The 15997-nt window shown below is 35.7% G+C and overlaps 1 protein-coding gene across 1 annotated transcript in view; it reads left to right on the top strand.

The window, feature by feature from the left end:
- Window positions 1–15997, top strand: part of WDR72 (WD repeat domain 72) — a 126308-nt gene that overhangs the window by 68669 nt on the left and 41642 nt on the right. The window contains exons 16-18 of the mRNA XM_068958834.1: window positions 2316–2395; window positions 5844–5926; window positions 11394–11505. Of these exons, the coding sequence (XP_068814935.1) occupies window positions 2316–2395; window positions 5844–5926; window positions 11394–11505 (275 nt within the window). The remainder of the gene's footprint in view (window positions 1–2315; window positions 2396–5843; window positions 5927–11393; window positions 11506–15997) is intronic.

Genomic DNA, 15997 nt, shown 5'->3' with positions numbered 1-15997 from the left:
TGTTTTCCTGCCCCAACAAGGGTGCTTACAGCCCTCTCCTTCCAGTGTGGGGAAAGGTGAGAGGAGATCTAGCGATGAGCTGGAGAAATTAGAAGTCAGTGTCACGACTTTGGAACAGTCTAGGTATGTAATTTCCTCACTGTAAAAGCAGGGTAGATTACTTAATTTACAAGATTTAGGGGGCAATGGCTGTTTAGTCTGTGATTTTACAACTACTAAGAGTCCTGGTCCATTACTGGCCTCCTGAGTATTATTGCAGTACAAATAACTCTTGCTGCTTTGGTTGCTAACATGAAAGATAAATGCATTCTGATCTCTGCCCAGTAGTTTATCTCTCAGCAAAGCTGTGTGAGTTTCTCAGTCCTGTGAAGGTTTACTTTCTGTTGTCACACTGGCACAAACCCAGGAAGCTTGAAGCTTTTAAACTTTTAAATGAAAACAGGAGAGAGAAGAACATCTGAACAGGTTGTCCAGTGACTAGGACAGTGAATATATTTTTGGCTGGTACTCAAATCCCTGGCCACTTTGATGTTAGAGTGGACTTGCATGTTCATTCCCTGCAATCTAACCCAGTGTCCTAACTACTAGTTTATAGTAATTTTGGGATTCTTCTTTTATTAATGCTGGTCTACTTTGCATATAATACATTGGGCTATAGGGAGACTTACCGTATTGTCAGTTGACTATGGCCTAGACCAGAGGAATGGAATAATAGTTTAAATCCCTGTTTTCTGGCATATCTTATCATTTCACTAGTACAGGAGATTGAAATTTTCTTCTGGAAAAATATATATATAATTATATATACCTATATATATAAATATTAAAAAATGGAGAATCAGAACTGGAAAAATGCATTAAGTTGCTTCATAGTCTGGACATTCTGGAATGAGTCTGATGGTCTCATTTTGAGCCAAAAATCTGTCCTTGTCAAAATGTTTCTGCTTAAAGCATAGGACTGACAGATCAGCACTCCCCAGTGAAAAACATTTGATTGGAAAACTCTTGACTAGCTCTTATAAGTTTTAAGCTAGTGATTTGGATCAGCAAGTTTCAGGCTATTGTTTTTCTGTGAACTATTAGCTACTTGACTTGATGAATGAAATCTGTGGAATGGGAAAGCAGTGAACAGTAAATGGCATGCTTTGACCACACATTATCAGGTTACTAATCTACCTTAAACAAAAACATACCACCCCCCCACCCCCCCCCCCAAAAACCCTGAAACAAATATTTTTTACAGGATTAAATATTTTCACGAAAACCTGTTTATTATCCAGAAAAGAATAGCATATGAAAAACATAACCCTAGGAACACCAGGAGTTGAGTTTAAATACTGTTGTTCATTTAAAAAAAAAAGTTTGTAAATCTGTTGTTTTTTACATCTTGACAAGGTCTTTAAATATAAAGGGAAATTGCAGTAAAATAATCAGGTTATAAATGTGGGACAGAATATCGTTAAGGGATCCTTGTTGGCAAGAGCATCAGTATGCATTTATGTTACATTTTTATTTCATAGTCCAGGCCTTTTTTGCTAACTTACCTTATTCCTTATCAGTATGTTCATGAAAAAACAGGAAGAAGCTAGGAGGAGGAGATCTTCAAAAAATTAGTTTTCTCCTGCTGCATTTTGAGATTTGTATCTGTAACATTCCTTAAAGCTCTCAAGCTGAAAGCTTTCAGAGCTGTTTAGAATCTTAGCTTTTAAAATATTACGACTTACTGTTGGTTATAGTGAATTTGACAGGTGAAATGTATTATTTTAAAATGACAACTTATATATTTTTTTTCAGGGTCGCTATGGCATAGTATTTAAAACAAATGTATTGATTTAAAATAGTACAAGGGTTTGGGGAGGTTTTCCACTTCCTTTCCCTCTTTCCATGTTCTTTCTTTGTCTTCAAGAGTCTGGTTCCTGAATGAGTCCCCTAAATTGTAGCCATTGTTGAAGTTGCAAGTGCTGCAGTATTTTTTAAAAAGATTTATTACCAAACTAGCACAAGTACTTTGCAAAAATGATATTTTACTTTAATTCATTGCATATGATTCTGTTTCTGTAATACAATATGAAAGTGAGCTATAGGAAACTTTGGGCCAGATGCTAAAGTTCCTGCGTAGGGACAGTACTGTTCAGGAGTTGTGTATGTGTGCCTATTTCAATAGTGAGGTGAATTTCAAGGGTGAAAGCATACATGTCACTTTGGAGAAGAGACTAAACTATGGTTGTTAGTAACTGATAGCAGTCAGTCATTGCCTTAAAACAGATGAAACTTTTGTAAGTATGTTCACTTTTATTTGTTTAATATTCTTTTAGTCCACGGAAATCAGAATCTGTACACAACAAGTGGCGAAACATGGAAGCAGTCAGCTCTTTGTTCCCAGACTTACCAAGCAGTAAGTATATGAAAGAGTGGTGATATTAGCTTTTAATGGTGTTTTGTTTTTGCATGGATTTTGCTGATAAATGACACTGAAATTAAGCAATAGGAAAAGCCCTGCCACTTACATTCTTTAGTTTGGAGGAGTTTCAGTTTTCAAATACTGAAACCGGATAAATCTGTTACATTTATTTAGGAATATCACAAAAGCATGTAAACAAAACATTGAATGTAAAGTAATACTGGAATCAAAGATATGTTTTGTGTGATGGGAAAATATTCAGCTGCATTTCAAAAGATGTTTTCTAGCCATCTGAAAACAGAAATGTAGTAAGACAACCACTGTCATCTTTTTCCACCCTCTCATCCTCAACACCGTTACTTGCCTACCCAACTATATATACAATCCTTCAAAAAAACTGTTGCCTTAGCAATACAGGAGTTATCTTGACTTTTCAATGATGCCCTTAGACTTTTGGCTTAGGGCAGAATAAAGTAATCTCTTCACATTAACATCTCTCAGGGAATAGTTCACTTGTCCTGCGAGCCAGTCGATATGTTTGTTTTTACGACATGCAACTAACGAATGTTTAAATAAAAAACTAAACAGAATATGGATATTTGTCAGTATGTGTTACCTAACAAATGTAGTGTGTTCATATTGTAGTCTAAGCCCTGTCTAGACTGGTAATACAGATTCTTTCAGGTCAAATCTTGACCCTGTACTAGGTGAGAAAAAAGGTTGTGTGTAAGTAAGCCTCAAAATACCTATCTAAACCCAACTTTTAGCATACCTTTCCTTCTACGTCTCTTTTATGCTTGTTATGTCATCACAGCTTCTACAATTACCAAAAATGCCTGTTGGAAGACAGAGATGGAACAGGAAATGAAGGGATTCTAGACATTAACTAGATGAATGGCATGGGGATGGTATAGAGATGACTAAAATGTTGATGGACACGAAAGTCGTTTTACTGGGATGAGAGTTATACTACCTTAGATGCTTTAGGTCATTCAAACCCATCTTTGAGTTCGCACAATTTTTTTTGAATTTGCAAATTAAAATTGTATCTGAGCCTTGCGGATCTCAACAATTACTTTAGGAATGAGCACTTCAGCATTGAGGATACACTGGGTAGCAGAATGAACAGTGTTAGCTCTCGAGTCTGCTGACCTTTCTGGATGTTCTGCATAGAATTACGCCTGTGAAAAGCGATGGGAACACAGCCAAATCAGAAGAGTAGCTTTTGATATTTCCTTACATACGTGAGGCACAAAACTGAAACGAAGCCATCTTGTACCTGAGCAGAGGATAAGGCTAGACGGTTACCATCTTTGCTGTACTATTCCTGATCACTGGGGGTACTTGCTGAAAGACTCTTTTGTGTTTAAAAATAGCCTCAGATTAGCTCTTGTGTCAGTTAGTAACAATTAAAAAGGCTGTTAATTCACATCAGCATTGCTTTAATGATTCAGTCTTTCTTTATTAACATTTGTGTAGTCCTTTACTGAATCGCATACCAAGCCCATTCATACTACTACCAAGCCCATTCATGCTACTCTACATCATTGGCTACTTAATATGCAGATATCTCTAATTCTTTCAAACCTCAGTCTTCACTCCAGGAGTCTTTAAAGTGGGGGACAATGTTATGTGGTCAGAATACTTGTGAATTTGTTACTGAAACACTTAGTGCTGCCACTTGAATTCAGCTTCTTGTTCCTAAGTTATGACACAGCGCTGGCATTCAGAGATTGTGTGGATTCAAAAGATTGTACAACCAGTTTACCTAGCTTATATGCCTGGCATCAAAACTTTTAGGCAAAGTACTGGAGTAAGTCACATTAGTCTGTTGAAGCCCAGATGAGGAAGAACTGGACTGAACTAGCACAGCTGCCTGTTCAAAACCATACCTTTCCTTTGAAAATCATCTGAAAAGTCAGGATGGATAGTAATAAAACATCATATACAAATTCATCCATAAATGTAATTTATTTCATAACTGCAAGCATGATCAGTGAGCCATTGTGACCATATACTAATATCATTGCCCTATAACAGCAGAAAAGTAAATCATGCAGAACTATAACTGTGCAAAATGTTCAGTTTATTTTTGTATAGGCCGTACTGTTTTGAAGGTTCAAAAAAAAATCATGTATTCAAGTAGTTTCAGAACTTGCATAACAATACCTGTGGTTACATACTTGAAATTTGAATGTATCCTTAGAAGAAGAAAAATGCAATGAAATAGCTTCTGTAGCAGAAAAATTCTCAACAGTTCTACATAGAGAGAGATGGGCCGAACTTCAGATGCAGGAATTGGATAGAGGGCAATACCACGTGAAGATGACTTCCTGATCATGCAGTTAAAAAAAAGTCCCTTTAAAAAGTGAAAGATTCATAAATTCATGGATCTTAAGGCAGAGGAGCCTGTTACGGTAATGGATTCTTGCCTGATGTATTGCAGGCTAAAATATTATGTCTAGCTTCTTGATCAAGTTCTGTTCCAACCACAGGATACCCATCAACTTGCAGTAGCCTATTTGGCAGAAAACATGAAAGTTCTACTTGATATGTTTTGTATGTACAGCATTTTAAAACTTCAGAACTTCAAAATTCAGCGTGTGTTTGACACGCTCATTTTATGAGCATTCTTCATCACTGACTATAGATATAATTTTCATTATATTCATGTAAATTCATTGCAAGCTGGGGGCAGGAAACTCTTAGGCAAAGCAGAAGTTTGCTGTTTCATTTGAGTTTATTACTCTTTCCTCTTTTTTTTATTCTTAAAATGATCGAACAAGGGGCTTTGCACCTTTATATATTAAATACGGGAGAGGTAGGCATGATTTTCTTCCTTTTTCTAAGCTGAGCTGATTTCATCAAGTTGTTTTCGAAATGAGTATTTTTTTAAAAAGATAATTATGCTTTCATGCTTTGCTTTTTCATGTCTAAAACAAATCCTAGAAACTTCAGGTATATCTTCTCTGGAAGAGTTTGGTGAAGGATAGTGCAGAGAATCAACTCTGAAATGCCCAAAGACTTGCTTGGGCACAAAGCATAAATTTTTATGTATCTACATAGATCTGCATGTTTACGTAAATGTCTATGAAAGAAAATACCTTGAGTACAGACCATAATAGGCAGTATCTATAGAAAATTATAATGAAAACAGAACCCTTCTGGTTTTGGTATCAAACTAAAAGGTATCAAAGGTGCAGAAGTGTTGGAGGTATTCAGAGATATCAAACGTCTATAAATGAAACAGACTAATCTCAGTCAGAAGAATAAATATTCAGACAATAATAAACAGTATGAACATCTTCTCTCTGCATCAGATGAAATTGTATTCTGAAGATCTTCCACTGTGTTGCTGAAATGAAAATTAATACTACTAAGTATTTTCTACTTATGTACTTGTCTGTATAACTTGAGTTCATAATTTATGTATGTTTTTCAGGTAAAAGTAGATCTTATTCCCCTGATTTTGGGAATATTTCACTGATGAAACTCATTTTTTGTTGGAGTGACCAATCTATAAAGGTAGGAAATAGTCTGTGTCAATTGTTACAGTTTTGACATTGGCTTTAAATGACATTGGCTGCAATTTAATATTTTGAATTTGTAATGTTCCATGACAGTTATGAACCTGTGGTGAAATTGTTACATAAATCCTGCCATTTATATGATCTGTGAAAAGTGCATGACTATTTCAGTATGAGATATTTTAATTATAAAACTATCTGGCTTTAAGTACATGTCTAAATATGGGAAAATAACTGTCCATCCTGAGGTTTAATCTAGGTAATATAATGTAGCAAAAATAATTGTAAAGTGTGCTTGCTAATTTTTTTGTTCACAGCATGTGTTTAAAAAATCCAAGTTAACTTTTCTCTAATGATCAGATGTTCCTTATATTAGAAATGCCATTTTATGCTCTAGGAAAATAAGGGGTCTGTAATGTTATGTCAATAACAACGTGTTATAGAAGAAACAGAATGCTGCTTAAATGGATGTATAATTAATCCTAAATCCTTACTCATCAGAATACCTTTCAAGAAGCATTACAAAAGTTGGTGGATTACAGATTCCCAGGTCATATTAAGCTCATATCTATTGCTGGTGAAGACTCTGATCTCTTGAGAGACTAATTGCTGTTTCTTTAGGTTCATCGGGTAACTATGAGATAGTCTGTTAAAGAGTGAAATGAGAAATAATCTTTCATTTTGGAAATATGTATTTAAGTAAACTTTCTTGGTAGCTTGGGCCAGTTAATGTTCAGGAGTATGAAACTGAAGACAGGAGAGCACTTAGTCCACAAGAGATGTAATTCCCCCCACCACCCAAGTTTGTTATGATGTTACTTGTAAAAGTGAATACAGCTGCCTGCATTTGAAATGAGAATATTTTCCAGGGCTGAGAAGCATGCAGGGCTGTCATTGTGATGATCCCCTGTTCTATTAGATGGAGGCAGTAATGTTTTCTGCAAATATTCACATCCCATTTAGTTCAGCATTTTATCTTGAACTTCTCAATTGTTTATTATTTGCCCCACTGTCTGCACATCTTCTACGTTATTTCAGCATTCTCCTACCCTCACAGACTGCCCCACTTCCTCTCACAATAAGTTTTTTTTTTTGGAATCCTTTTAATGAAATCGAATATAGAAGTTCAGTTTCAATAGCTGCAATTGTCAAGTGAAATCCATGAAACCCCGTGTTGACCTGGCCAGCTGCTGAAACTGTACAGTAGAGTTGTATAGCCGCAGAACTTGTATTTGTGATATAACTGATTATGTGAGATCTATATATAATTTCCAATGAATCTAGCAACTCATACAGTGAAAATGGTCTTATCTACCAAAAGATGTTAGCGTGCAGGAGGAGGAGGTGTGAAACAAGCTACCTTACACTTCTTTCATCTGAAAAGACTTCAAATTTAACCTGACACTGAAGTTGTCAAGTACTGCGACTACTATGCATATCAGCTCAACTCAAATTCTGTCGTTATTCTGACAGCTTTGTAGTTGTAATGAGCTTTGTTAACCAGCTTTGTAGTACATCTTTTTTTCCTCTGTTAGCAGCCAAACTGCTCTAAGTATTTTAACTTTCAAAATCATTTTTGATGTTGGCAATAGGTTCTGGTCATCAGCTGCCAACAACCTTGTATGCTCTGTTTATAGTAGGATGGCTCTGTAACCCTTTCGTTCTGCAAGCACAGATTTATGGCTAACATATGAATCCTGAGCAGCATGATTAAGCAGTTGTGTATGTTCATCCAAAATATCACTAATTACCCTCCTCTTAAACTTTTTTTATGGTTATTCTCAGTGGTGGATACTGACTCTCAGGTGTGATCCAAAGGGCTCACTATTTTTTGACTCCTTGTCTTACAGAACTGTAACAAATTCTGTGCAAATAACCAAATTGAAAGAACCTGCTGCAAATGATTGATTTGGACTTCAGTGCCCTAACTGAATTTCTCAAGTTGAAGGGCTTTGAGATGTCTTATTCATATGCTTTTGAAGTTTAAGATAGAAAATTTTTAAATACTTTTCCAGAGTTTTTTCCCCCTCGGAAAATTTTAAAGAAAAGGTCTTTTTCATGCATTTTACTGGTCTCTCAGTTACAATATAGCTTCTTGATGCCATGTTCCCACCCCACCCTGAAATTACTTAAGTGTATTGCTCTTTTCAGAGATACAGCTGAAAAGAATTGCTTGCCCTAAAACATTTAATACCAGGGAAAAGTGATTTTACCTTTACCATTAATTGTACTTATTTCATATCTAAAATAATCTGTTCCTCAATAATCTGATAGCTTAAATGTATAACATTTAGGGCCTGACTTGGAAGCCTAACCCCACCACCCAGTTCTGCTCTTGTAGTATTCCTGTTCTGTATGGGAAAATTTATATCCCCTGCTATCAGCTGGCTACTAAGCACAGTCTCTTCCCTTGGGAAAGTTATTAATGCCATATTTAGATTTCTGACATAAGCGCCTGCATGAGAAGAGTAGTTGCTTTAGCCCCTCTCTTTCATTGAAAAGATAGACACTGTGGAAGAACTGTTCAGATTTTCAGAGGAATGAATCATCTCTGGAGTCACTCATCTCTTTCTATTGATTCCTGCAGTGCATCTGTAATTTTTTCACTTCAGTTTCTTCATTTCCATTAAATATCGAAAATAAGGTGGGATGAGTCTAAGACATATTACAAAGGACCTTACTTTGAAAGCATAGGCCACTTCACATAAAGGATATCTCTGAGCTGGGAAAGAAGCTAGTATCTTATCTAGGCCCATGTTTTACTTTACAATAAAATAAACTCTAAATGCATTTATGTTTTTGCAGTGTTTGGCTCTTTCCTTGAAGCCAAGTGACTTCAGTATCAGTGTCTAGAGAATTCTCCTGACAGTTGCTAGCCAGTGGATCCCCTCTGCAGCTGTGCCTTGTTTAGGCTGATCTTCAGAATGAAGGAAATTAATTTATGCTCAAAAATCATTGCAGACTTCTCTTCCTCCCCCCTGCCTTTGTATTTCTATCTGCTCTTGTAGTAGCAAGTGGCTCTCAGAATTAGAGGAAAGCGTACTGGGTACTACAAGTCTGATGTTTTTGCTCTGTAGTTCTTTTTTGCTCCCTGATGCTGCTGTGTGTTATGTAGGCAGCTTCGGGAAGCTTCAGCCCTGAGGAGGTAACAACCTGGGCAGCTGCAGAAGTGATGTCTAGCATCTCTCCTCAGAACCAGTCATTATAAAGAGGATAGCAATTCTTGAAAGTAATGGGTGATGTGTAGAAAGGACAGTCAATATAATTTAGTATAGATGTAACAATTCTGCTTGCCTTAACTCTGCTTCACTTACCTTCTGAATTGTTCTCTAGTGTTGCTGCTGCAGATTCTCATAGTCAAACAATTACCTTTCACTTTTTAATATTTGTATTTATAGTAGGACATGTACTATTTATACTTTGTCAGGCATACCTTTAGAAGAGGCATAATTTCTGTCATATTTCATAATCCCAGCTCAAAAGCTGCTAGTATTTACAATTGTGTTACGGGGAGGAAAAAATGATTACAGGTATATTAGTAGCCAACAAGATAGCCAATGTAAATATACTGGAAGCTATAAGAGAAAATGAAGGATGTTCATAGGAAATTGTGACAACTGTTTTGTGGTAGAAGTAGGTGAGGTCTCTGGAGATTTAACCCTGTGATAATGTTAATGAGGTATTTGAATTGTTGGAAGACACAGAGGGCAAAACTAAAGATGCGAAACCACACTGGGCACTTTGGAAATGTGGATTCAACAAAGTGATAGACAAGTGGCATGCATAGGTTTACATGAGCCTCCACAATGTCATGTTGTGCCATTTGCAACACTTTCTTATTCCATTATAAGATGTTGGAGGAAATTGAATGTTACAAATCCTTCCTGGCTGGCATACGCAGCAGCGATACAGGTAGTGAATATCTGATCCAGATTTGTGACAGGTTCTTAGCAGATCAGACAACAAAAAAAAACAAAAAAAAAGATTATTTTTGTAGGCTTCGTGCAGCATATCTACCAACGAAAGGGACGTTTTCTGAAAAGTATGCACAATTCTTTTGCATGCACCTGTCAAATTTTATTTTTTGCTAGAAATTTTCTAGGACAATCAATGCATGCCTTTGTTTCCTTCTTTCTTAATCATTGTAGATTTATTGTAAAAGTATGCTGTAAAGTCAGGGTCTGTAATCCCCAAAGCTCAAATTTGCATGGATGTGAGGAAGTGGAAGCTGCCTTTGGTGTCCCCTGTAAAATGCCATTATAACAAGATGAAGGGTGTGTGCTATGTCAGAAAGCATAGGTCTCAGTTCACTTGTGTTGAACTTTCACGCTGTGGACCTGGCCACGGTAAGTTTATTTGCAGTAAGAGGTTGTGTCACAAAGGACATCTACAGCCTTTGCTCTGGTTAATGATTTGAATTTGCAATGGCAGCTAGAAATGTGAGTGTGGACAGCCCAGGAATTAACCATACTTGATTAGTGAGATGAAATTATCTCTCTTCCAGGCAGTTCAAGGGAGACTGCCTATCAATTTAAATTCATATTTAAGGTGATGTGTGGCACACTATCCTGAAAAATTTAGAATCTCTTTTCTTTATGAAATTTCCTGCACTTGAGAATAAATACCTTCTTGAGGGAGGGAAAATGGTATTTCTTTTCTGTAGGACATAACGAATTAGGAGAAGGTATGCAGGCTACCATTTACCCCATGCTGAAGTTTACTCAGCAAGGACTGCAGAAGATTGGGTCCCTCATGAAAGGTCTCCTTGTGCTCTAGGCCTTTGAACTTCCCCATCCTTCTTATCCTTCTCCTGTAAAGAGAAGAGAAGGAAAAATAACTGTGATACGATCTTCACTCTGCATTGTCTTAACATTCGTGTGTTGTAGAACAGGTATTGCAAGTGCAGTTTTTAGACTCTTCATAATTCCAGCAGATGCTCCTTGTGGATAAGAGAAGTTTTTGGAATGGTTTCTTCTCCTTATGTTAGACAAAACATACGGTATTAGTTTGAGCTAGAGGAATGGGAGATCACCATAGGAAAATATTATTGGAGCTTTTCAGAGGCAGAATAGACCCCCAGAGTTCTAAGAAAAAAGTCAGATTATGAGCTACTCAGAGTATACAGTTTATTGTTGCATACATTATGAAACAATTGGAGATATTTCTTACTAGCTGATCTCATTGTCAATGCTTCACTAACATATACTGGCATGACCCCTTGATATCAAATAGGCAGTAGGCTACTGATTCAGATATGGAGATTAATGACAATGAATGTTCTGTTAGTGGACAGCAGTCATCGTTGACAACTTGCACCATTTTATTGATACCGAGTTAGCATTTATTTCTAGTACCTATATAGAAACAAATGATTATCACTGCATGGAAGTTTCTAATAATAATGATTACTATTATTAATAATTGAAATACTGATATCATCTAGTAACAATCTGCATCTATGACAGATTATTGAGGCAATACAAGCGATGCTGCTGGCAGAAGTTCAAAGGACTATGAAAACCTTGAGAAAGACGTCAGTCTGCAGAGAGCCACTGCCCATACTAGAGAATGGAAATGGTAAGTTGCAGACACTGCCAAAGATTGAGGAGGTAAAGCAGATGGATTTGCAATACATTAAAAACATTCCTTTGCCATGTAAGTGCAAAATTTATTGGTATATTCTCTTAGCAGAACTTCTAGTGCTCAGAACAAGTTAGGAATATGAGTTCATAATACATTATTTCTGTGCAAGACAAGCCAAGTGGCCTATATCTGACCTTATCAGGCTATCAGTTTTCTTGTATGATTGTCAAGTAGTTAAAGGATTTCTGTACTCTTTCATCGTCTCAGCATTAAAGAAGAAAAGGTAGAGTTTGCTTGTTCAATATTTCTTGCGAATATAGTTCTGGTAGAGTAAATACATTTGAAAATAAAGGAAGCAGTGTGTTTGAGATAGAATCAGTAAAGCATATCAAAATGGAGGGAAATTTTACAAATTTATCTTTTCAATGACATCAGGCTTATACAGCACTAAAAATTAATTGCTTAAATTTTATAACTTCATAATGTAATACAGAATATTTTCTTTTAGAAATAACCTCTCTGCAAGGAGAGCTGAAATGCATTTTACAATTAGATCATTTCATTTTACATGAAACTTACTCTTTGCAACTTTACAATGGTGCTAATGTTTATGGTAGAAAAGATTGAATCTGAATTTATGTCATGAAGTTATACTCATTTTTTTAGCCCATTAGCTGAGTCTTAAAATAAGTGACCTAAATTTTAAATCCAATTTTATTAGTGAGTCTTCTCTTGGGAAACTAATTTATAATCTCATTGAGTGTGTGTCTGTCATGAAAATTTGTTACCAGTCTGCTTGGTCCAGGATACTAAAAATGATCAGTGATACTTGTTTCAGGCCACAAAATAAAATGATGTCTCTATAACATGGACTCTTATAATATTGCAAAATTCAAAAGCTTTGAATAATTGTCATATATGAATTTATGTATTGCTTACACTGGAGATTGCTTTGAATCATATTATTTTAAGTGGTTTAGGAGAAGATGTGTTGTAATTAAAATATCCCCAGCTACAGCATTCAACTCTGGATTTAATTCAAAATTTCCTGAATTTTCAGAGTTAATTTCAATGTGGTGTTTTGACATGGACTACAACAGAAACTGGAACTAATTGGAAGTCACAAATGCAAATGCACGCATCTGTAAACTTCAGCTCTATTTGTTTCAAATCCTTTTGTAACAGATGAAACTTAACTTCTGTTATATAAAGCGTGCAGAAATGATGACACAAATCTAGTTGCCTTGTATATTTTTCATTACTTAATTCTAATCAAGTATCGAGGCACAAGGAAGTTAGGAATTCAATGGAGTTACTGTAGCTTTCCATCCTCTGAAAGGGGGATTCGACTTTTTGCATGTCTAGTAGTGTTTGCTATCATTTTTTTCTTAACACTATTATTTGCAGTTTATTCAACAAGCTTAACTAGAAAATTGACTTGCTAGAATGAGCACAGTATTCGTACGTGCTTATGTTGGCTAGGATGTAGCTTTTTTCCCTGCTCTGTGATCTAGACTGCATGAATCTATTCTATAAAGCAGGATGTGTTTTTTGACATGCCATCAATTGTTCAGCGATTGAATGTGTTCTGAAATAGACTGAAAACAGACAGACTGGAAAAGAACTGCTACATTATGAGTGTTTAATATCATTAACTTTCTTTTTGTTCTCATTTCCATTCACGTTTTAACTTGTTATATTATTTTGTCACAGTATGTAAATAGCACAAATATTCTTCCTTTGGTTTGTATGTTTTTGCAATATGCACTGCAAAACTTGCTGAGTTGGTTCAGAATTGAACAAATTATTTTCTGATATGTAATATGTTAAAGTGTAGAACTATTTGTGTCAGGTACTGATATGCAGAAATTAAAAAATCCAAGAGTAAGTCCACAGACTATAATTACTGAGACAAGTAATTCTGCTTTTAATTGTTCCTCTAATATATCTTCCTGTATCTTTCTTCATACTAAGTATTTATAGGTTACACAGCAGCTGCCACCTTGTAAGGTAAAGGCCAAGTATTGTTTCAGGTTTTTAATTCCACAGACTTTCATTGGAGTCAATAGGTGTCTTTAAAAAGATGAGTAAAACTTCCATATTTGACCTTCAGTCCTTATTAACTTTAAAGTTTGTAGCATATTATGCAGTCATTTTTCAGAAAGCCCTTACACCTTAGGAGGTTCAGCATCCTTACCTCATGTATATGGGTGATAACATTTAGAAAACTGTTTCACTTGCTGAATAATTTAAAATGTTGTATTTTCCCCTGTGGTTCCATACAGAGAGAATTGTTAATTGAATAAAGAAACCAAGACTATAATGCATTATTTTCAGAAATAAAGATAAGGAATTTAAAAGATATTCATGTAAAAGCATGCCAGAGAAAGGGATAATTGTATTCTGTCCTAGTATGTTCTTCCATTGTTGCTAAAAGGAAATAAAAATGCAAAGAGTTGCAATTTCTTTATGCTAGTGTCAGAGATAATCATTTTGGGCCTGTTCCAAACATATTGATAGCAATCTTACCATTGATTTCTGTGAGCTCAGTACTTCAAAGAAGCTGAGGTTTTCCCTAGTTTTGACATTTGCCGTAATTCCAAAAAGTACATTTCACTTATTTCTCCTTGTTTTTTGCCTCAACACTGATAATCAGATACCTGTTCTTCTAATGCATACGGAGCCAAAACTATCTTATTGTATACAGCATTGCAGCGTGTAAATTCTTCTGGCATTGTGTACCTTAACAGTACTATTTAATAGGTTGTCAGCGTGGTACTGTTTTCCACTGCTGCATGCGTCAGAGGCAACACATTTAAAATCTTAGCAATCTAGTTATCCACGTTTATTGGCGTAAGGTATAGAACTAGGTTTTCTGTCATTCTTCGTTCATTTTTCATTTGTAGCAGTTGATCTTACCTGATACATATCTAGTGCTTAGCAAACCACGTGCAAAATTGGGGGGGGGGGTGACGAGGGGGGGGACCCCTGTTCTCATTCAGTAGCCCAGTGATTAGAAGCAAAGAAATTGGATGGTCCCTCCTGTAGTTGATTTGAACTCATGTCTTCCTCAAGAGTAATTTATTGCTTATCTTCAAGGTATCCTGCAGTGAATTCTCTCAAATTCATCTACAGAAATTGTTCCACTTTTCATGAAAATCTCAAAATATTTACAAGGGTAAGAGTTAGAAAGTAGATTCTGTCACTTCCAGGTGAGTGTTCTGTGTGGACTGTTATCTCTGTTCAGCTAGCGCACTGAAGCAGTTTCACGCAGGCCATTTTTCGATGCTTGTTCTTCTAACGGATAGGGAGCCAAAACTACCTTACTGTAGACAGCATTGCAGCATGTAAATTCTTCTGGCATTCTGTCCTTCAGTTTTTTATAAAATGCGAGTAACAGGACTTAATTGCCTTTTAGAAGAATTGTGAGGATAAACGTTTAAGATTGTGGTGTTTGTACTCAGACATTAAATTAAGGAATTAATATTTGATATTGTAGGAATGGCAAAAATTGGAAAAGGAGTGTACCAAGTACAGACTTTATTCATACATACGTAAAATATTATAACGACTTTCACTTACTTTCTATCTCTGAAACAAATGAGGCTACAATTCAGATTTGTGGAAAATTTAAGTCTGAAAGAAAACACCACTAGGGTTAGCTTGCAACAACTTCTGTTTTGTACTTAAATTCTTAGTTGAAGAAACTGCTAATGATTCAAGCTCTTAAGTATATTTGAAAGCTATTAGCTATAACCTCATCTTTTATATGTGGTTTTGGAGCTCTTTATTCAATTAAAGAAATTGGTTCTTGCAGGAAAAAAGCTTTTGCTAATAAGTACCAGAGTGAAACTAGCAGTAGAGTTTCAGAGATTAATGTAAAGAATCATTAAAGTTTATCTACAATATAACAATATGCTTTGTTAAAATAAGGAATCCTATCCAGATAGTAATGGTAAATCAATGAAAGGCCAGATATAATAGCTTCTGTTCACTGGAAAAGTGTAGTGACCTGCAGCATAAGGTCTCAAAGACTTCTATTGTCTGAATTTTTCAGAAAGAAAACTATCCATTTGCAGGTGACTTTTTATGTCTACTTTATGCACATCTCTCTGGAAGTCATTCTGTGACAGTGTCTTTCTGTATAGCAAATGAATCTGCTTTCCTGCCTGCAAAGTCTTAATGTTTTGTCAAGAAAGTGCAGTTAAGGACAGAGGTGGTGCTTTGTTTGTGACACTTTATTTTAAACTGTCTTGTTACAACCTATTACCTTTTCGTATTAGGCCATATATTTGTTTTGACTCTCTATTTAAACAAAAGAATCCAGAAGACAGTCCCAAGTCTTGACTTTAATCTGGTCCATTGATACCACCAAGGTCACGTACAATTTAGATGGAAACTTGGCCTTATTTGTCTGATATATTACCATAACATATCAATGTAACTTGCATTTTTTCTGACAAAATTCTAAACAGCTAGAAAATTT

The sequence above is a fragment of the Struthio camelus genome, chromosome 12, assembly GCF_040807025.1.
Source record: "Struthio camelus isolate bStrCam1 chromosome 12, bStrCam1.hap1, whole genome shotgun sequence".
In the NCBI taxonomy this organism is placed as follows: Eukaryota; Metazoa; Chordata; class Aves; order Struthioniformes; family Struthionidae; genus Struthio; species Struthio camelus.
This window is presented reverse-complemented; position numbering and strand designations above follow the sequence as displayed.